At 47.5% G+C, this 21564-nt stretch overlaps 5 protein-coding genes across 5 annotated transcripts; 3 read left to right on the top strand and 2 right to left on the bottom strand.

Moving 5' to 3' along the window:
• Nucleotides 1–465: 465 nt before the first annotated feature.
• On the bottom strand, nt 466–6934 carry stt4 (1-phosphatidylinositol 4-kinase STT4; the record flags this gene model as incomplete). Its single annotated transcript, XM_025616456.1, has 11 exons — nt 466–1731; nt 1785–2072; nt 2133–2336; nt 2404–2659; nt 2715–3086; nt 3140–3479; nt 3558–3692; nt 3756–3864; nt 3917–6625; nt 6688–6871; nt 6927–6934. 11 exons carry the CDS (start codon nt 6932–6934, stop codon nt 466–468), a joined length of 5871 nt encoding a protein of 1956 aa, XP_025464343.1.
• Nucleotides 6935–7718: 784 nt separating this feature from the next.
• On the top strand, nt 7719–10575 carry BO94DRAFT_498419 (CAMK family serine/threonine-protein kinase). The gene is made up of 6 exons (XM_025609346.1): nt 7719–8116; nt 8176–8704; nt 8756–9348; nt 9416–9546; nt 9604–9620; nt 9672–10575. Exons 1-6 carry the CDS (start codon nt 8075–8077, stop codon nt 10307–10309), a joined length of 1950 nt encoding a protein of 649 aa, XP_025464342.1. The 5' UTR covers nt 7719–8074; the 3' UTR covers nt 10310–10575.
• A 363-nt stretch (nt 10576–10938) lies between these two features.
• Nucleotides 10939–12899, top strand: BO94DRAFT_522830 (cytochrome P450; the record flags this gene model as incomplete). Its single annotated transcript, XM_025610196.1, has 4 exons — nt 10939–11387; nt 11454–11651; nt 11702–12760; nt 12828–12899. The coding sequence occupies exons 1-4, from the start codon at nt 11142–11144 to the stop codon at nt 12897–12899; spliced, it is 1575 nt and encodes a 524-aa protein (XP_025464341.1). The 5' UTR covers nt 10939–11141.
• A 178-nt stretch (nt 12900–13077) lies between these two features.
• On the bottom strand, nt 13078–14317 carry BO94DRAFT_190058 (mitochondrial 37S ribosomal protein mS41). The gene has a single exon (XM_025606036.1). The coding sequence runs from the start codon at nt 14071–14073 to the stop codon at nt 13339–13341; it is 735 nt and encodes a 244-aa protein (XP_025464340.1). The 5' UTR covers nt 14074–14317; the 3' UTR covers nt 13078–13338.
• A 186-nt stretch (nt 14318–14503) lies between these two features.
• Nucleotides 14504–21493, top strand: BO94DRAFT_559043 (putative kinesin family protein (KipA); the record flags this gene model as incomplete). The annotated part of the gene is made up of 4 exons (XM_025614041.1): nt 14504–14702; nt 14811–15495; nt 19038–19351; nt 19434–21493. The coding sequence occupies 4 exons, from the start codon at nt 14504–14506 to the stop codon at nt 21491–21493; spliced, it is 3258 nt and encodes a 1085-aa protein (XP_025464339.1).
• Between the last annotated feature and the right edge of the window lie 71 nt (nt 21494–21564).

The raw sequence follows: 21564 nt of genomic DNA, 5'->3' as shown, positions 1-21564 counted from the left end.
AAGTATGATCCAGAAATGACCCATGTGTCATCTCATTACTGGAACTGATCAAATGCTATAAAGACGATGAGTTATACTATACGTCAGGGACTTTGGTCATTAAATGAGAAAATGCTGAGCATACATCCCACACATGCCTCACAATCAATGCATGGCCTCAAGAAAAACCACTAAGAATAACAACAAGTAAAATAATATTATCGTAGCATGATTTAATGCCTACCGACGCAGGCAGCTTCCGACACCCACTCCGAAGAACTTCCTATTTTGCATATATGGCCCAGCCGTCCTGTAGCCGAGAATGCTGGTCAAAAGAGTGCAGGATGATTGAGTGGGTCCATCCTCAACATCGATACACCAAGCGCTGGATAGAGAGAGAGAGAAACGGAAAGAGATACACTGTGATAGGAAGACAGAGCGGCTGGACAAACTGCTATTCTCACCTGCGGCAAGTGGTGTCCATGTTCAATATGGGATGCCATTTGTCAACAATTGGAATTGATCGTATCCCTTTGTTGAAACGCTCATGTATGACTTGCGGACGAGCTCCCGCATGTACTCGGCCGCTTCTCTTTCGGTCTTTTCAAGTACAAACCGATCACGAAAGTTCTTCAACGTATCGGGCTTAAAGCAGGGCAGGCCACTATCAAGCATTAACGACACAATGTGAGACAGCTTAGAACTGTATGGTCTGGAAACAAGGAATGCCTTCACCACCAGGGATTCAAACCACCTATAAGGCTGCGTGTTGGTAGGACTATAGGAGCCACCGCCGGGGAGACTTAGTCCGCTGCCGGAGCTGTTACTCGCATGCGTGTGCGTATGCTGAGTACCGCTCATCACAGCAACCATTTCAGATGTCAACTTGAAGGGCGCGCGCTCGAACCGCACGCCTCCTGGTGCAATATCGAAACAGAACCCGAAGTCAATGTGTATGATGTGACCGGCGTCGTCAATCATGATATTTCCGTTGTGTCGGTCTTTGAATTGCAGGAGATAGGAGATGACAGAGTAAGCGGCCATACTCTTTACGAAGTTTGTGCGTGCTTCCTGAAAGCGAATCGACTCCTCACCGCCGTACTTTGAGATAAAGTAGTCATACAGGCCGTTTACTGCCTCGCGGCCCAGCATATCGCGCGAGATCGAATTCGGAAGTACATCGATGACACCACAACCAGGAGCCGTTGAAGTTACTCGATATGGGAACACCCACACATCAAGGCCAACGCTAGTGAAGATGCCCCGGAAAGCGGCAATCATCTGTAAAGCCAACATGTCCTGCCGGCAATCGTCACCAACCTTGAAAATGGCTGACTGCCATACTTCATAGGTTTCTTGACTCCGATCTGGAGGGTGGTCACCGACTTCTTGGGCGGCTTTGTCATCATCCGATGATGCCCTTGTTTTTTGAATCCTGAAAGTCGCCATATACGGCGCTTTTGCGTGACTCTGGAGCGGTTTGCCGGACTTGCGATCGATTCCAACAACAACACCATCTGGGTTGCTTGGGAGATATACACCCACTTCCACCTTGACTTTGCGGAGTTCTTCCTCAATTTTTTCCTTCTTCTCTGCCTTACTTCTTTTGATGTAGGGTCGAAGCTTTCCAGAAATACCAGTGATTTCATTGAAGAAAGAAAACTCCTTTTCATAGAACCCACGCTCCTCATCTGTGAAGCTTGAAACCAAGGTATCCATGAATCCGTCCAATGTTGGTTTAAGAGGATCCGGCTAATGGTGCTTATTAATAAACGCACATCACATGGAGACCTAGTTTTACTCACAATCTGAGAATCCTCATCCTTATAGGAATTGGCTTTCATATTCCATATCACCTGGTGTGCGAATAACTGAGATAATTTAGCTGTCTCCAATATATATCGTTCGACATAGCCCAGAGCATCATATCGCAAAGCTTGAACCAACTGTGGAACGAAGTAGAAGCGAACATCAACGGAATGGCTTTCAAGAGCTTTCATCGCATACTGTAGTATGAAGGGATGATTTCCATAGGCGGGAAGGAAGTAAGTCAGGGCTTCAGTAGGATTCACAGGGGCCCAGTATAGAAGATACTATTCTCATTAGTTCTTGAAAAGTATCAATAGACAATCGACAATCGACAATCGACAAACCTTCAGTTGTGTGTGGACATCGGCAGGAAGGGTCGACCCAAACAAGATCTCGAGCGCACTGGGCTCGTCAATAGCCTTTTCCGAAAAATTGAGCACCAGCCAGCGAATGTCGTTCTTCAGCTTCGTAGACGGGAAGCGGGTGGAAAGATGTATGGCCAACCCGGGGGCTTCAGCCCATGCAAGACGCAGTAGATTTGTGGCATCCTGAAGGAGGTGTTAGATACAACTTTGCTTGACAGAGACCAATCTGCTTGGCCACAAGCCAACGCACCTCTGTAAAACTTCTGACCGCAGCTAACTGTGTCATGTGATGTTTTCGATCTGGCTCCAAGGGGTAGAGCCAGACTCTGAGACGTGACCTCTCGTCTTCAAGAAGAAGCTGGACAAGCTCCTGTCTTGCCTGGAGCGTCTTGGGGGAGCTGTGAGTGTGACAAGCAATACCAGCCACGTCTGCAAGAGCAGAAGCAACATCGCTGAGTATCCTGTCTTCGGCCTTGATTTGTAACCGATTGCCTCCAAATGACCATCTGGATACTGTGACTTAGCAAGAGTGCTCAACACAAGCAACCAGGTGAAACATACCTGGGTGGATGCTTAAACCAAACTAAGGCAGCTGACAGAATCTGATCTTTGAGCTTCCACACAAGGTTCTGATCTGGGAACCTTGTGTTCTTCAACACTTTTAGACAGAATAGAACAATACGGAAGTGCAGTTCCCTGGCTAGTGGATGGCCACTGGCTTGCACAAAAGCAACGCTCGTCTTATCAACAAGACGACAGAAAAGTGATTGGACCTGGGAGTTTCCCAACCTAACAGCAGCGAAGTGACTTTCAAAGAATTGCAGGACCCGGAAATGCGGTGTTAGGGCACTCTGGGCCTTTTGTTGGTTTTTGACCATTAGAGCCTTATCACTGGGAAGAAGGTCGATTTTGGCGAACATTGGATCCACATAGCTACGTATCCCCAAGTCAGCATCAAGTATGTTAGACAAGAGGTCTTTACTTACTTGCAAGACGGGTCAAATAGCCCCCTGCGACGTTGGATTGACCTCTCCCAAGCCCCAATGACTTCCACTAAGATTTTGGATTCTACCCTTGGGTTCTCATGCATTACACCCAGCCAGAGAGATATGCCAATATCCATCGATTCCTTCGAGAATATCTGGAAGGGTAGCTGAACTAAGTACTGAGCAAGGAAGGCAGAAGGGTCGTTATCACTGCACAGAAGGCCTGCAGCTTGTCGCAGCATATCTCGAACCTCAACAATAGGGACAGCGTCACCTGATCTGATCTGTGCGGAGAGTTGGCATAGCGTGCTCTCCATGGCTTCACTTGCAGCAAGGGGGGCTCAGAGAGCATGGAGTCTTTGTGAGCTAGTGTCCGCTTGTTAGCTCCAGAGATGTCAAAGTTCTAAGTAATACCAACCACTGAACCTAATCATTCGGTTCCTTGAGGAACCACTCTGTGCATATAAAGTCCGGTAATTTTGACGTGTGGAGTATTGAGAAATAAAATCGGAGGCAACATTTATCTTACTAATGCCATGGATGTTGATAGAGCCTGGAAGATCATAAAGTCATCAATAAGCGCGGTGTGGTTGAGTATTGAAGAGCTTTGCCTTACCAAGCCGTTGATCACTGCTCGGAATGAGTGACCCCATTTCAAGTGCAAATGAGCGCCCCAACAGGATGTTGCCGTACCCAGCATGATCATCAGAAAGGGACAGATATGTCTTGATCGGCCGTGTCAGTTGCTTGGCCAAACGTAAGGTATATAGGACATACCTGAAGCAGGCCTTTGATATCCAGAGGTGCAATATCCATGGCTGCCGCTACCCAGGCCTTGGATCGTTCAAGCAAAACATCCAATGTCCTTTTTCTAAAATTATAGTTATCGGGTAGATCGGCCTTGACCATTCCCGTGGGTGAGGTAAATGAAGGGTTCCATTCGAACTCGTCTAGTTCTCCTTCCAAACATGAACGCCACATGACCGTCAAGAGTTCGAGTAAAGCAAATAGCGAGTGCTTTTCACACAGGGATGATGGACACACATTTATGACCTTGTTAGCACAAAGCACAGCGACATTCTGTACCCTTTCAACACGATGACTGCAAGCAATGAAAAATCCAGCTAGTTCTCTTGATAAGAACGGGGCAGAGAAATCTTCATACTTCCCGGAAAGCGTTAATGAGAGGTAACAAGCCACTATCTTTTCCGCAATAGCACCCATGCAACTAGCCATTTCTGCGGTGGCTAAGACCGGGTCGCGGAAGTAATCGAGGAATCTGGTACAATTTCCGGTTAAGGCACGAAGATTTTCGACCAAAAGTGTAGCATTGAGAAAGACGACCTGTGGATAACTTAAGCGCTTTACTTCAGCTTCATGACCAGGGAGCTCAGTAATCAGGTCGCGCTTTTGCTCCGAAAGTCGTTGCGAGCTCATTCCACGTCTAAGGATCGTATTTAGCTCAACATCGCTTTCAGTCGCCTCCATACGAGCTTCGGAGACAAGGGGTGGTGAGTGCTTTGCGAGCAAGCGCAACTCTTCGAAATGACTTTGGCCGACAGCTGAGTGGATAGATATTCCATGTACCGCGATATTAAACCATGCGTCACGGAACAAAGTAGACACATCCTGGTCGTAATCTGCAACTATCTGTGCATTTCCCAGCTGACTTTCCTCGGAAGAGACGAGCAAAGCTAGAGGTCTTAAAAGAGGGCTGATTTCATCAGCTGCAAGAGCAAGCTCCTTTTGTCGCTCATTATCGAGATCGGTAGCATCACCCTTGTTCACAATATTCTCCAGCAAGTGAACCAAATATACATTGTATAACGGTGAATCTCTTTTCAGTGTGACAGAGAGATATGTCAAGGCGCTCTTAACAGCAGCAATAACACCGCTATAAGCTCTGGCAACACCGTCTCGGTATGCTCGATCGTAGAACTTGAGTAGAAGCTGAAACTCAGCTTGCCCAGTGCTCAATGATATGGCAGCCGTCTCTGTGATGATAAAAGCATCGATGGTAGCATTCACCCTCCCAATTTTTTGTAGCAACATGGACTGTGCCAAGGCGCCTATTTTCTCATCATTGCAGCTAGTGGCAATCGTTACAATAGCCCGGACAACATTCTTATACGATAGATTATTTGCTTCGCCATCAGCTGAGAAGGAAACCACACTGCCAGTTCTTATCGTTGAAAACGGGAGAGATGCACCCCCATGAACCGCAGTATCTCCCAGCAAGTGGCTTTGATACGATTTTTCAGTGCTTGATCCGGAGCTCAGAACGTTCCCTAATGAGTAAAGAGTAGTGATGACGGCGTCTTGGGAAAGAACACCAAGAATTTGTGCAAGACATCTCCCAGCAACGGAGCCGGTATACCCGGTCGGCGCACCACCGTCGACAATAAACCTCAGGAGAGAGCGGCTTCCTGAGGATGCGACGCTCACAGAAGCCTGCGAGATGATCGCCATGCTTCTCAGAGCAGCTGTTGCTAAATCTGCCTGTGCCATTTGGTTTGGGTCCACAAGTGTGTCCTCTAGCCAGGAAAGAAATTCGTCCTTGTTCGTCGTATCCTCACACACGATAATACAGGAAAGGTATCCGATTAACGCCAGAGCTTTCATAGAGAATGCAAGCCGCTGCTGCCAAGGAGAGCCAAGTTGTAGATAATCTGATCCATCTTCGAGGAGCTGAAATTCTTCGGCGATGATGGCTGCCACACGATGAACAAGGGCAATCTCACCATCGTCGGGACTCCTAGCGATGCCCGTGTAATTCAAGCAGCCGTGCAAGAATTCATCTTCCGATAAGCCATGTGCTCCGACCAGAGATGTGACACATGCCTTGACAAATTTCATAAATCCCTCTTGTAGTAGCATGGCCCCTAAAGGACGTCCATCAGCATCATAACGGCGAGTATATTTTCTCCACTCCCTAAGCAGATTATCGGGCAATGTTGCATTCCGCACAGTCGACGAGGCGGTCTCCACGGCAACCAAAAACTGTTCACAAAGCATGGATCGCAATTTGTTGACTATTTGTAGCTTCTCACTGGCAGACAAGAATGAAGTAAACTCGGCCGCAGCTCCCAAGAAGCCAACGAGGGAGACGGATACTGACAGCACGCCAAAAGACTCAAATTCAGCATCATTTCTATTTGCTTCCGAATGGTAGCGATGAAGAGGTGCCACTGCTTTAATAGCCTCTGCACAATTGTGCAAATATCCGTTAAAAGCACCAACCACGGCATCATGTAATGATGGGTAGCTTGAACCCAGCGAGAGGAGAGCCAGTGTAAGGTTATGAGTGAGATTCTCCCAAGGGGAAGGTTTCACATTATGCATGAATGGTGAAGGGCGGAAAAGTTGACTATGGGACTCGGGCAGGTACTGAGATAACAGTGAGGCTAGTCTTGAGGCATGCTCGAATTTTGTCACCGAAGGAGATGCTTTACATAAAGCAACAAGTACATCGAGCTCTCTCATGCCCTGTGAGAGTCAGTATTAGGGACTACTCTAATATGCTGGAGCAAGAAGAAAAACAAACGAACCATAGGCACCCGTGATGTAGGGGCTTGGGTTTGTAAGATACTATTGAGGGTATCGTTCGACTGATAGGCCGAGGGTAGCGTCTGCTGAGCGAGCCGTGCTATATCAGAGTCGCTTCCGCATTCTGGTTTCTTGACTGCTAATGCCGCAAGCTTCTCCAAAGCAGAGGCTCTGATGGTCGACAGACTACATTCTCATCAGCACAAATCTGTTCCCCAGGGACTTCTGGTAACTCGCTTACTCATCCATGGTGGAAGACGTCTCCTCCTGACATGAATTGTGTTGGAAAGTGGATTATGCAGAGTATGTCCTATCCTGTACTTCGTAAGGCGATGTTGGAAAGGTAGCAGCCCCTTATCGGAGGTTATGCGTCTTAGCGTCATGTACCTACTACTACGGTAGAAGAGCCTAGGGGCTCCGGGTTTCTCAAGGAGTACCTCGGTACGGCAGACACGTGGGCCTCGAACTTCTTCGTACTACGCCGCAGGCGTATGGAGACTCTTGGCTCCTCCGAATTTTAGGGAGCCCAGGAAAAGAATAAGTTTTTTTTTCAGTATCGTCTGTGTTGCGATCGGTGGGGAGTGAAGAATACTATTCTTGCTCTTGCTCTCGCCCTCGCCGTCGTAGGCGTGTTTGATCGGCCTTCTCTGCTTGTTTCTGTTAGTCGTACGGAGTACTCCATATATAAAAACCTCTCCCAGTTGTTAGATATACACTATCTAGGCTACTTCTACATAGGTACTAACTACTAGGTAGGCAGTAGTGGGGTGATCAAATTATCTCGCATGGCGTAACAGTTACGAGTTATGACATAGTCGCCCTCATAACATGGGAAATTGACCATGAAGAGCCCTGCATTCATATGATGGCCAGGTGCACTCTATGAAATTTATAACCAAAGTTAGTTATGTTTCATGCAAGTTGTGGAAATACGATGTGCAAAGGGATGTACATGAAAGCGGTGACGGTAATATTATGGAACGATAGTAGTGACCTAAATAGTACAGTAGTACCTTGACTCGAGCTCCTCACACACTCAAGGATTGTTTATGACGAAACTTTCTGTACGCCGCAGCCTTGTCTCGTTCCTACCATACCTAAGTCACTCTTGTCAGTTTTCCACACCGAACCTAGGTTCTTTCCAGCTTCTTTCATTTATCATTTTTGTTTTCTTCTTGCCCCTTCCATTTGCCCTTACTCGTCGTTCCAGCAATTGATCTTGTTTTGTTTCATCTTTATTGATTGAGCGTTCACCTCCTTTTCCTGGAGTACAAAAGGGATCGAGAAATATAAGAGGTTTCCATACACTGAATTCCCCTTTGAGTCTTGGGAAGGAAAATCGAGCTCTATTGTGGTTGTCGGATTAGTAGGATGTGAACAGGCAACATAATGACACCACAGAACGAGAAAAGCTCTCTCAAACGTGGCAGGGTATGTCTATGTCTTAGTACCTTTTTTTTCATGGAACTGATGATGGTATAAATGTATAGGCGATAGCAGATAACGATTTGCAATATCTCAAAAAGCCTCGGCGCTCTGAGAGGATCAATTCCCGAAGCATATCACAAGCTTTAGACAGCCAGTCGTATTTGCCCACCCCATTGACTCAACGGGAATCGACTGCTACCGACAGCGGAAAGGAGGCAACTGCCCCCCCAAACGGATCTAGCCAGGTCTTGCATAGACGTACGCCCTCTAATTCGGAACCCTTGCACGCTAGTTCATCACCCCCTGGTGATACTCAAGCCCTTTCCCAGTTCGTTTACCCACCAAGAGCATTTGCGGATGAAGTCGAAGATGAAGCCGCAGAGGGGGTCTGGGGTTATCTAATCCCCCTTGATGATAAGGTTCGACATGCTCTAGTATTGAGGAAACGCGGGAGTTGCGAAGAACGCACAAACACAGAACCCACGACTAAGGCTAGAAAAGGGGCCCCGAGAAAAAGTAAAGATTCGGTACATGATCAAGGTCATTTTCAGTCACCAGGCGGATATCTGATAGGTCGTCACCACGAGTGCGGTAGGTATCTATACCAGAAAATCTTGGATGGGTATCTAACGAAGCTTATAGACCTGGTGATTAACATTCCTACCGTGTCGAATCGCCATTTTTTGATATTCCCGGAGACTAGAAAGGGGGATGCTGTCGCAATTCTGGAGGATCTTTCTAGCAATGGTACATTTGTCAACGATGCAATCGTGGGCCGAAACAATCATCGTGAACTTGAAGATGGTGACGAAGTTACTATCTTAGATGAAGCACGTTTTGTTTTCAGATACCCCCGGACGAGAGACACAAATCGTTTCCTCCAACAATACAGAGTTCTCCAACAGCTAGGGCAAGGTCACTTTGCCACAGTCTACCTTTGCATAGAACGGGCTACAGGGACTCGATATGCTGTGAAAGTTTTTGAAAGGCGGTCTAGCGATTCACAGCGCTCACAAACTGATATTCTCCAACAGGAAATTGGCCTTTTGATGGGAGTCAGTCATCCAAATCTGCTCTGTCTTAAGGACACATTCGACGAGAGCGATGGTGTATACCTTGTTTTGGAGCTTGCCCCAGAAGGTGAACTATTTAACCTTATTGTTAGCAAAAGAAAACTCCCAGAGAATGAGACCCGCCATATATTTCTTCAACTTTTGGAAGGGCTAAAGTATCTGGTATGTTTATCTCCATGCCTATAACCCCCTTTGTTCTTCAACAATGATAACTAAGGTGAAGGACTAGCATGACCGTGGTATCGTTCACAGAGACATAAAACCCGAAAACATTCTTGTCACAGACAAGAAGTTGACCGTGAAACTTGGTGATTTTGGACTAGCCAAGATTATTGGCGAGGATTCATTCACAACATCATTGTATGACATGTCTCCTGATATATTTGGATATCATTGCTAACAGGCGTCTAATATAAGGTGCGGAACACCAAGCTGTGAGTTGCCTAAGTCTATTTTGAACCAAAACCATGATGCTTACTTTGTAGATGTTGCGCCAGAGATTTTGGAAGAGTCACGCCACCGGAAGTACACAAAAGCTGTGGATGTTTGGTCACTTGGGGTTGTTCTATACATATGCCTTTGTGGATTCCCCCCATTTTCCGACGAACTGTTTACACCTGATCGTCCCTACACTCTAGCACAACAGATAAAGCATGGGCACTTCGATTATCCATCTCCATATTGGGATGCTGTGGGCGATCTGGCATTGGACCTGATAGACCGAATGCTTACAACCAATGTCGACGACCGAATCACAGTGGATGGATGCTTGGAACACCCATGGGTAACAGGAAACTACCCCACTGCATCTGATAGCACAGATGGTTTGACTGGCGCCTTAGGGAAGTTGGACTTCTCAAAAAGGAAACTATCACGCGAGAGAACACTTCTCAGCAACATTAACAATGTCCTATACAGTGAACACGAGCAGGAAACGGGTGCTCCTGTTAAAGTTTTCCGCGGGAATGATGCCGGAAAGCGCGTGCATAACTACCCGGCAAGTATTACACAGGAGCGTGAAGCATCCCCGAACGAAAACAGTGCTCCCAAAGACTTTCTCAATCTTGGGACACGGGGTGATCCAATCTTGTTTGATCACAAAGCGGCAAATGGCCCTAAATGAAAAAAGAGTGTCACACACACCTGCTGATTTACTGAGGCCATCGGTTTGATAGGAACTGTGGGAAACATGCTGTTAGGCCCGACCGATCTGGACCCGTCACTGGTTGAATGTGGCGCATGTCACATGTACTCGAGGACATACAGAGTTGTCAAGTCAGTTATCTTATGCTTGCAAAATAAGGGCCTGCTTCAATTGCTAGGCAGTCAAAGAATGATGTAAGATCAGTTATTGAATTTAGAATAACGAAGAACGGACAAGAGGATTACTCCGCACTGCAGTATGGGAGACTACCAGTAAAACAAACAACATACCTACATACTAGAGGCACTATCTCAGGTAATCTCAGGTACAATAAACCAATAAACAAGCCCTACATTGATGGCTTTAGCTACCCATCTCTAAGGTAAGGCAATCTTGGTACTCCGTACACAGTTGGTAAATAGTATCTAGTAGATCAACGGCCTCTATACTGTACAGAGATGGGCCAGGGGGTAAGATGGACCTGGATCCACTCCACTAGGCGGAGTAATCCGTACGGAGCAGTGGTACTCCGTAGCCCGTACCTTACAGGATTGGTACGCCCGAAACTGCGGGTCAAGGCCACTTTACTAAGGACGCTCACTCACTGGCGCTGTCATTTTTCTTCTTGTCCATTCTCTCCTCCGATACGTATATGCGTGTTTCTGGGCCATTGCAAGCAACAGACAGGCATCTACCGCGTATCTTCCACGCCGAGGCCTAGGAGGGTGCCCCTGCACGAGTCACTCTCCCTTGTGAACAATACACCCCCATTGGACCGTTGCAAACATTTTGGTCCCGTTGTTGCGCCTCAATGGGCTTTCTCGCAATCATTCTCGACAGCCTCTGCGAGCGCTGCTCGGATACCTCAGTTCTTGTGCTTTGTGGCGTCGGGTTTCTATCACTGCTTGTCGTGTCTGTTATTGTCAATGTCTTGAGACAGTTTGTTTTCAAGAACCACAATGAGCCCCCTGTGGTATTTCACTGGTTCCCATTCATAGGTAGCACCATCAGCTATGGCATGGACCCTTATAAGTTCTTCTTTGATAGTCGTGCGAAGGTATGTCTCGATTCCTACTGACAATCTACCCGCCTTTTATCTTTCGCTAACCTATTACATACGCAGTACGGCGATATCTTTACATTTGTTCTCCTTGGCAAGAAGACAACGGTTTACCTAGGCACCAGGGGTAACGACTTCATTCTAAATGGAAAATTGCGTGATGTTTGTGCCGAAGAAGTCTACTCTCCACTCACCACACCTGTGTTTGGGCGCCATGTTGTCTATGACTGTCCGAATGCCAAACTGATGGAACAGAAGAAGGTAAGATTGGGTGCCAGGAAACTCATCAACATACTTACTAATGGAAGTAGTTCGTCAAGTTCGGTCTTACATCTGATGCGCTGCGTTCGTACGTACGTTTGATCACAGACGAGGTGGAAGATTTTGTCGAGCATTCCGCAGCTTTCAGAGGGACCAATGGCGTTTTTGACGTCTGTAAAACAATCGCCGAAATTACCATATACACGGCCTCACGTTCCCTTCAAGGAAAGGAAGTTCGGAGCAGATTTGATTCTACCTTCGCCGAACTGTACCATGACCTTGATATGGGATTTGCTCCCATCAATTTTATGCTTCCCTGGGCACCCCTTCCCCACAACCAGAAACGTGATGCTGCACAGCGGAAGATGACCGAAACATATATGGAGATCATCAAGGAGCGTCGTATGGCTGGTAATGAGAAGGACTCTGAAGATATGGTTTGGAATCTTATGTCCTGCATATACAAGGATGGCACACCGGTTCCTGATGAGGAAATCGCACATATGATGATCGCTTTGCTTATGGCTGGCCAGCATTCCTCGTCGTCGACGGCTTCATGGGTTGTTCTACACCTTGCAAGGAATCCAGATATCATGGAGGAGTTGTACGCCGAGCAGATCCGTGTGCTTGGTTCTGATCTGCCCCCTCTTACTTATGAAAACCTGCAGAAACTGGACCTGCATGGGAAAGTTATCAAGGAAACACTACGCATTCATGCACCAATCCATTCAATAATCCGCGCAGTTAAGAATCCGATGCCCGTGGATGGTACTTCATACGTGATCCCACCTTCCCATAATGTTCTTTCGTCGCCTGGCGTCACTGCAAGATCAGAGGAATACTTCCCTAACCCCCTGAAATGGAATCCCCACCGCTGGGATGAAACGATTGCAGCCAATACAGAAGACGAAGAAAAAATCGATTATGGGTATGGCCTTGTCAGCAAAGGTACTAATAGCCCATACCTTCCATTTGGTGCTGGGCGCCACAGATGTATTGGTGAACAATTTGCCTATGTGCAACTCGGTGCAATCACGGCCGCTTTGGTGAGGATATTTAAGTTCCGTAATCTGCCAAATATCAAGGACATCCCGGAAACAGACTACTCAGTAGGCTACCCTTCCCCTTCATGTCTTCGGCTATCGTTCTCTAATGTGCATAACTGACCAACGTTAGTCTCTTTTCTCCAAACCTGCTGGCAAGTCAGCTATACAGTTTGAGAGGCGCAGTTCTACAACCAAATCATAACAGCCTGCCAGTTTACTGCATGAGGCATGCATCTTTCTGATGAATAATTCTAAGTACAATGTCAATGGTCTCCAAATGGCCATTCCTTTGTATTCTCTTTTGTTCCACCAGGGGCTCTATTGCCTGGATTATTTATCGCATATAATGGCTGAGTGTACAGTATATTGATCCAATGTAATAATTAGGAAGTCTGCCTGAGTAGCAAAACGTTTTTGGTGTGCAAAAGGAATAGAACTTGGGGATTACCATTGTTTACAATTCGTTAACTTTTCTGCCGGCTGGAGCACGTCATTTTTTTGACGACATCGGAAGAATGAAAGCCCAAACAAGAACAGTCAATAATTGAAAGATATAGTACATGTGAGATAGTTCAACATTGGCGCCCCTTTGAGATACAGTAGAAGTAAACAAGTATGTATGTGCCCTGCATTGTATAGATCTAGATCCCCTTCTTCCTCTCTTCGCTTCGCTTCTTGGCCCGGACTTCAGCACGTCTCCTTTCACCGCCGTCCACTTTGTGGCCGAGCTTGTCTTCCCACATACCCTCCTCAACCTTAATCAAGGCCGCACAACCATTTGATCCTTTGATGGGTTGGAGATATGGTCCACTAATAATTGAGCCGTCGATGATCCTCATGTGAGCAAACTTCTTCGGTGTTTTTGTTGGGTCATGGGTGTAGTTGGCAGCATCTGGTGGGATGTTGACGACGACTCGTCTCATCCCGGGTGACAATGTAGCCGAAGAATTCACAGAACGCGATGATTCCTTCTTTGAGGTTGTATCCTTGAGCGCGAGCGGAACTTCAACAATTCGGAGCTGCGCAACGCCATCGACCACGTTTTCCAGGTCTCCACCGGGCCCATAGATCCCATTCCTGAACTTCTCCCTCTTGCGAAGCAGATATCGCCGCTGACGTGCGGGCTCAATGCCCAGTTCCCGAAGCTCTGTGGAGCTCATAGTGAAGAGCTCATCCCATGAAGGCAGCTTGCTCGCATGTTTGGACATACCGCGGCCGATTAACGTAAGAAAGGTTTGGACGTCAGGAACGAAGGGCGTTGGCGACGGCGGAGAAGGGCCGGGTGTATTCTTATGGAATGTTCGTATAAATTGTTTGCTGATGGTCAAAGACCTGAGCACTTGCAAGGACAAGCGGTGCGAATTGCGCGTCGCCATGATTCGGTCAGGCTATTCTTGCAACTTCTTAGGATGTTCAATGTCGTATCCGAGCCGGCGATTAGACTCTCTCAAGGTTTCTATGGAAGAACAGGAAATATCAGGGTTGTAGAGTTGCAGAATGTATCCGGCCCCTTCCCCGTCGTTGGGCTTCCTCACTTTGGTAGCGTAGTAGAGTTAGATATCTCTCTCGGCCCGGACCATTCTCGAGAAATTTCGGCGATATGAGCAGCCTCGGGATCAACAAAACTCCGAGCTTTAACTTATGCGACGGTCCTCGTACACGTATGCCAGCCAGTCCAACATCTTTGATTCTTCATTTTCACCTGTCGCCGATTATCATAACCTGATATGCTACTGCCGCGCCAGCGATACATAAATCTCCTTCTCCGCTCCTTACCCATCGAGATCAGGTGCATATAAGCAAGCAATGGCGGTTTCGCCTTTGATCCCTTACGCTTTGTCAGTTGCAGCTCCAAGCTCGAATGAAGCCAGTAAGTTGGAGAAGGCGCCTGCCGTCGACTCACCCAATAAGCAGAGGGGCGCATTGTCGCCTCGACCGATGACGATCCCTGACCGTGAGATCACGGAACAACTAAACGAGGATGTGAGGCACAAGTATATTAAAGGTACCAGTCTCCCATCGCTCACCTTACTCCCCAATTTTACTACTCCCGTCACCTCTTCTTCATGTAATCACCACGATCATGGTATCGCTAATAATGACCATCTTGCAGACAAAAAATTGGGTGAGGGTACTTATGCTGTAGTATTTCTCGGGCACCTCCGCACGGATCCGTCCTCATTCGTTGCCATAAAGAAGATTAAAGTCAACGCCGAATACAAAGATGGGCTTTCAATGGACGCGATTCGGGAAGTAAAATACCTGCAAGAGCTTTCTCATCCCAACATAATTGCACTCCACGATGTTTTCTCATCCAAGGATCAGAATCTCAATCTGGTCCTAGAATATTTGCCGCGTGGTGATCTCGAGATGCTCATTAGGGACAGCAACATCCACTACGGTGCTGCTGATGTCAAATCGTGGATGGGCATGCTTGCCAGAGGTATTTGGTTTTGTCACGAGAATTTCATCTTGCACCGAGACATCAAGCCCAACAACCTTCTTGTCGCAGCCGATGGGGAGGTTAAACTGGCGGATTTTGGTTTGGCCAGGTCGTTCGCTGACCCATATTTGAACATGACACACCAGGTTATTACACGCTGGTATCGACCCCCGGAGCTACTATTCGGTGCGCGACAATACTCTGGAGCCGTCGACGTTTGGTCTATGGGCATGGTCTTCGCCGAACTTCTTCTACGGGTTCCATTCATCGCAGGGAATTCCGATCTAGATCAAATCTCCAAGATTTGCGAAGCTTTCGGGACACCAACTGAGGACAACTGGCCAGGAGTAACCCGGTTGCCGAACTATATACCTGCGGATCCAAATCATTTTGTGCCCTTACAAGGACGGGAGTTTTTCCTTAGGCAGTTTCCAACAGCTGGACCTGTTGGCGCAGATTTGCTCATGTCCATGTGTACCTTGGATCCAAAAAAGCGGAACACTGCCTACCGAATCCTAAAACACGGCTGGTGGCTTACTGAACCGAAGCCAACCAAAAAACAAGATCTTCCTAGAAAAATTGGCGGTCCTAAAAAGATGGGCAATGATTTGACCAGGCGGGGTGGGGAAGTTGATGGTGGTTCTTTCAAACATGCTGCTCGACAGTTGGATTTTGCTACGGCAAGGGAGTAATTGATATTTGGGTGTCATTCCAGGCCCAAAGGTTTAAACGCAGCTTTTAATGCATATTCCATAATGCAATGATATGGGGTGTCGTATACTGATACTTCATGAAAACCGGGTGGTCGGTAGCATACACCAGATGCAGATCCTCGGCTTCCACAGGCTCAAAAGAACACCAGGCGATACAATTTGAAAGTCAATCTCCGTCTCATCAGAAGCATAGCGAACCATGCCGACAAGCAAGTAGGGTCAATCATCCATGATGCTGTTTAACTCGTCTACCTCTACAGGGATGGCCACGATAGATGCAGACAGGTCCTTGCTGGTGAAGTTATTTATTTATTTTTTCAACATGAGTATTCTCACCAGCTTTGTGGATTGTGTCGTGGGGGGGAGGGAGTTGCGCCAAAACAACTTACCTGCGTGGTTTCCATGTCTACTTGAACTACTTGCAAGTAGCATGTTTCTAGCAAAATATTCACCAGCGAGCACCTGGATATAATATTCGGCCGGATACTCCTACGGAGTATATAATCCGTAAGTAGCTAACTGGCTCGCAGAGTACCTAACCCATGTGGGACAAACGGACCTCAACAACCCTTGAGGCGAAAATTTTCATGGCTAAAAGTGCACTGTTTTCATCATTATGCATATGCTCTAACTTCAGGAAAACCCTTGAGTAATACATGTCTAGAGGACAGGCTCTATATAGCCCCGTGAATGGTATTCTCTTGGCATTACATAGCATGGAAGCGAGCAATCGCTCGTAGTAATGATTAACATTGTTACCGGCCCGTCTTGATAGGAAACTGATCAACATCCCCCCTATCTGTGTAGGAGACTGCGACACTGCACCTGATGAATAATACTTCGCAGGGCATGGATGATTCCCCCCCCCCCCCCCCCGCAAAAGTTGTTTGGGAAGTAGGTACAAAGAACTCTTCAGACTACTGGGATGTATGGAGTGAATACGGAATACTATATAGAGTGGGTGGTCAATAAATCGGTTGATGGTCCCCAAATTTTCAAGAACCCCTTGCAAGATCTAATCAAACATTGAAGAACCCCCTCCCATATGCCGGCCCCCAACCGAGGGGGTGTGGAGAGGGGTTTAAAATTGAGACACTTACATTACTTTTCAACTAAGTGGTCTCAGGATTTCTCACAGGGAACGTTGTACTGCGAACAGAGGTTTACAGTAGTGTACTAGTACAGCAACTTCTACTAGTATTTCTTATAAAGCGAGCCACTTACTTACTTGGGAATTATTTAGGTGAAGACTGCTATATTTATGGGCTTATTATACAACGTTTTCGCGCGGTAGTATCTAGGTAATGAATGTATAGAAGACTTTCTGTTAGATGATACCGAGTAAGCGTTTTCTTTATTATGATACATTAGTTACTGTCCGCACAATACATGTTCTTTCCAGACGATATCAGCAGTGCGAATCATATCTACCTGCTACAGTATCTATTCCAGTAGAACCAATATAATATGCTTAAGAGCTAGGACAGACAGCTTCCTCGTATGTGTATTAAGAGAAGCAAGTGTATATACACCGTACAGAGAATTCAGAAAATCTATAATGCAGATAGGTAACATATTGGCGCTGTTCTTCATTTACTGTAAGTTTCCAGATACCGTGTACATCTTGCAAGTACTGTACAGAGGGACCAAGCACAGAAACGATCTACTGCCTGAGATTGAAGCATGCGATTAAAGTGATGCACTGCCATGGCACCTGCGGCAGCAACAGTTAATTCATCAAATAGTGTTGGTAGTGTCTTCCACCGATAGCAACAAGTTATAACACCTCGATACCTAAGGTCCTCTAATCGGCCTCTATCACGAGTTACTCCTACCTAAGCTACCAGGGTCACTCTATCCGTCCCGCGTGGGACTAAAGGTTAAAGGACCAGCCCTTGGAGCCTCCTTCAACCCAACGCCTCGCGTTCGAGGCGAACAGCGGCGTACGGTGCCCTTTACCTACCTGAACGGATTTCTCGACCACCCATTCTTTTGGCCGTGCCTGATTTGCATCCTGACCTCCCCTCAGAATTCAACCACCCCGATCAGCGCCCCCTTCAGTGGCCATCATTAGGCAGTGTCGCTTACTGTTTGCTGCTGTTGTTATAAGAAAAGAGGTCCTGCCCAAGCCTGACAGGGCTGGAACAGGATCGTTGACGTCGGCTCATAACTTACACACGTACCCAACACAACAAGATCCAGTTGTCGAGGACTTTTGGACACTCCTGTATCGTGCGCAAAGCCGAGTGCCTGTTTACGCTACCAACCCCTATCTCAGCCCACGACACCTAGGTCTTTGAAGGATTTGCGCAACGTCTGTCGCAATCTCGACTTTGAAAGGCAAGGCTGCTTTATATTCATGTGAGTCCAATAGTCAGGTTCCTCTCCTACACCAGGTATGCCTGTTTTTGTTGTGTTGCCCCCCCCCTACCCATTCACATATCAAACCAGGTTCTTCTGCAAAGCAACAAAGGCGTCGCGAAGCAGTTGTTACCTGGCTCGATCGATCCGGAAGTCTCCAGTTCGAATTATTATGTCCCTTGTATTGGCGTGTCTAACCTTGAGTTGTTTTTCGCATAGCTCGACTTCCAAAGTTCAACTTCGCGCATGCGGATGGCCACCACCAGAAGTACCGAATAACAAGCTGGCATCCATTCATATGCCAAATATAAACAGGATTGCCTATCGATTCCTGATATAATACTAGCCATCACCTGGCTCAGATGTCTAGTTTACAACCGTCGTCGCGGATGGCCTCGATCTCTTCGACTGGGCCCTGCCCTCAATCTCCGGCTCCAAAGTCACGAAAGAGCCTACCTATTCCATCTGACTCGTCAAGAGCGCCGTCTCCATCTCAGGTGTCTATCCAAACACGCACACCATCTAGCCCTAGACAAACTCCCGGCAGGCCCCTCTTGTCTAATCTAATGATTAACGCCAGCACATCGAGGACTGTCACCGGTAGCCGAGTTCCTAGTAGTCCTGACAAATCGCTGCGAAGGACCATCAGCATTGCAGCGTTTCCTCAGCCACCTAAGGCAGGAAGCCGCCCTTCTACTGCATCTTCTGTCTCGGGAATTCAAGGTGTGCATTCATCTGGGAGCGTAAAGGTGAGGAAAAGCTCTAGGCTAAGTACTGGAACCACCAGTAGCTATCGGAGTTCCAAAACAACGTCGTTATTAAGCGGTGCCGGGGATGCGAAATCTGTTTTGACTATGGAAGCGCGAGATACAGAAGCATCACCTTCACAAAGCAGAAGCTCATCTGCACAGGGGTCTTACTCAACGAGTGCGACTACTTTTGAGGATGCCGATGAAGGCCAGGGTGTCCCGAAGTCAACATCCAAGCTGAAAGAGACAAAAGGAAATGTCATTGTGAGCGTCCGAGTGCGTCCTGACGCGAATGGGGGCGAAATTACGAAGACTACTGAATGGATGGTAGATGGAAGACAAGGCGTCATCTCCTACAACGGAAGGGAGAGCGGTGATTATTCGTATGGTAAGAATATCCGGGCTGTCTTGTTCGAGCCTTACAAGGAATTTCTGTTGCTTACCTCTCACTTCTTTCTCCTTCTCGTCAGATAACGTGTTCCCTCCTCATGAACACAATGCCAAGGTCTACGATGCTGCAGCAAAACGCCTAGTGAGGCGAGTAATGGAAGGATACCATGGTACAGTCTTCGCGTACGGCATGACTGGTACCGGCAAGACCTTTTCTATGCAAGGGACTGCAACCTCCCCCGGAGTGATACCATTGGCAATAACGGATATATTCTCCTTTATCAGGGAAACGCCACATCGAGAATTTTTACTACGTGTCAGCTATCTCGAAATATATAATGAAAAGATCCACGACCTGCTGTCAGCCTCGGTTTCTGGTGGGCCCACTTCCCCTCAACAGGAGGAAATCAAGTTGCGCGAAGACAGCAAACGAGGTGTATATGCAACGCCTTTGAAAGAAGAAATCGTCCAAAGCCCGACACAGCTTCTCCGGGTGATAGCGAGAGGCGACCACGCTAGAAGGACCGGCAGCACGCAGTTCAACTCTCGTAGCTCTCGAAGTCACGCAGTTGTCCAAATTGTTGTCGAGAGTAGGGAACGGGTGCCCGCCGGAGCTTCTCAGGACAGAAGATCAGGCTTGGTTCCAGGCGGAGTTCGAGTATCAACGCTTAGTCTGATAGACCTTGCTGGGTCAGAACGCGCCGCAGACGACAAGGAGCGGCGTACTGAAGGCGCTCATATAAATAAGAGCCTACTCACTTTGGGTACTATAATCTCCAAGCTCTCGGAAGCTAGAGATAGGGCCAGCAATCCGACCGACAGAGAAGGGAAGCATCTGCCATATCGGGATAGCAAACTCACGAGATTGCTACAACCGGCCTTGTCGGGGAACTCACTTGTCAGTATACTTTGTACGGTTCAGCTAGGGGGGACAGCCAAGTCGCATTCCGGCGAAACCCTCAACACCTTGAAATTTGCGGCTCGTGCCAAGAATAGCATTGTCAGTCATGCTAAACGAGCGGAAGAAGCATTTGGTAGCGGTGGGGGTGATGCAGGAAGCCGGGTTCTCCTGGAACGCTACCGTATGGAGATCCAGACACTCCGTAATCAGTTAGAAAGTCAGACCAAGGCCCAGGCTGAGAAGGAGCTGAGGCTGGAGGAACAACAACTTGAACAAGAAGCACAGATACGCCATGAGGAGCAAATGCTCGAAATGCAACTTGCTCGAACAGCCCTGAAAGAGAGAATCGAACATCTAAATCGCCTGATTTTGTGTTCAAAGTCTACTGGCGTCAATACCCAGGGAAACCTATCCGCTCTTGGCCGTCTCTCTAGGATGTCTACTGGATCTCGATCTTTGCGATCTTCACTCAGCCAATCTACTTTAGGCGCATACGGACACTCGTCATTGCGACCGATCTCCTTTCTCTCTGTCAACAGTAATGAACCTTCTGGGAATCAACACTTTTCTAGTGGGCATCTTGGGCACGAAGAGGAGGATTTTATTGGCGAGTTCGCAGATGGGAAGGCAAGCGCTCAGAGACAGATTGCCGCTTTACAGGCTGACCTTAACGATAAAAATCGCTATATCTCTACCCTGGAGAGACGGCTCTTACAAGCGCGACGCTCGAGTCATTCCCGCATGTCCATAGGTATGAAAACCGGAGGTGGCACTCCTGATGCCCCCGATGGTTTAGCTTTACTACGGGAGAAGGACTTGGAGATCAATGAACTTCGCCTACAGCTGGATGACAAAGACCGGATGCTCGCTGCTCTCCGCTCTGCTGCTCGACATCGAGATCTAGCCCATTCAGCAGCTGACGCATTCGTCCTCGACACAAAAGATAAGCATGGGCGTCAGGAGCATCGTCCTGGTGGCGATGACTCGCCGGCTTACGACTCAGCTGTTTGTCTATCTTCGCCAATCAATGATGAAGACCCGGCAGAGAAAAAAAGAAGCATGGACGACGTGTCGCGTATTCTAGATGAAATGATTCAGGACCGCGTTGAAAGTGGCCAATTAATCCAGGGCTCTCATGGAAGTGTTCGTGTTGCCGCAGAAAGTCGGCGTACATCTGAATCAATAGCCGGTCTGCCAGGCTTGAGCATGAGTGCTACAGATTTGGAGGGTTCTGGCTAAGGTCAATATCTACAAGTTACGATCTCTGTACTCTTATTCCTCGCTTTTCTTTCGGACCTTCTTGTCTCTTT

This window comes from Aspergillus sclerotioniger, assembly GCF_003184525.1.
Source record: "Aspergillus sclerotioniger CBS 115572 chromosome Unknown BO94scaffold_26, whole genome shotgun sequence".
Classification (NCBI taxonomy): Eukaryota; Fungi; Ascomycota; class Eurotiomycetes; order Eurotiales; family Aspergillaceae; genus Aspergillus; species Aspergillus sclerotioniger.
Note: the sequence above shows the minus strand (reverse complement) of the source record. Positions and strands in the feature narration are given on the sequence as shown.

What these genes read in the sequence shown, in the direction of transcription:
- BO94DRAFT_498419 (XM_025609346.1), top strand. Translation starts at nt 8,075, where the DNA reads ATGACACCACAGAACGAGAAAAGCTCTCTCAAACGTGGCAGG. An exon ending in GCTCTCTCAAACGTGGCAGG is followed by an intron (nt 8,117 to 8,175) that starts GTATGTCTATGT and finishes ATAAATGTATAG; the next exon opens with GCGATAGCAGATAACGATTT. An exon ending in AGGTCGTCACCACGAGTGCG is followed by an intron (nt 8,705 to 8,755) that starts GTAGGTATCTAT and finishes CGAAGCTTATAG; the next exon opens with ACCTGGTGATTAACATTCCT.
- BO94DRAFT_190058 (XM_025606036.1), bottom strand. Translation starts at nt 14,073, where the DNA reads ATGGCGACGCGCAATTCGCACCGCTTGTCCTTGCAAGTGCTCAGGTCT.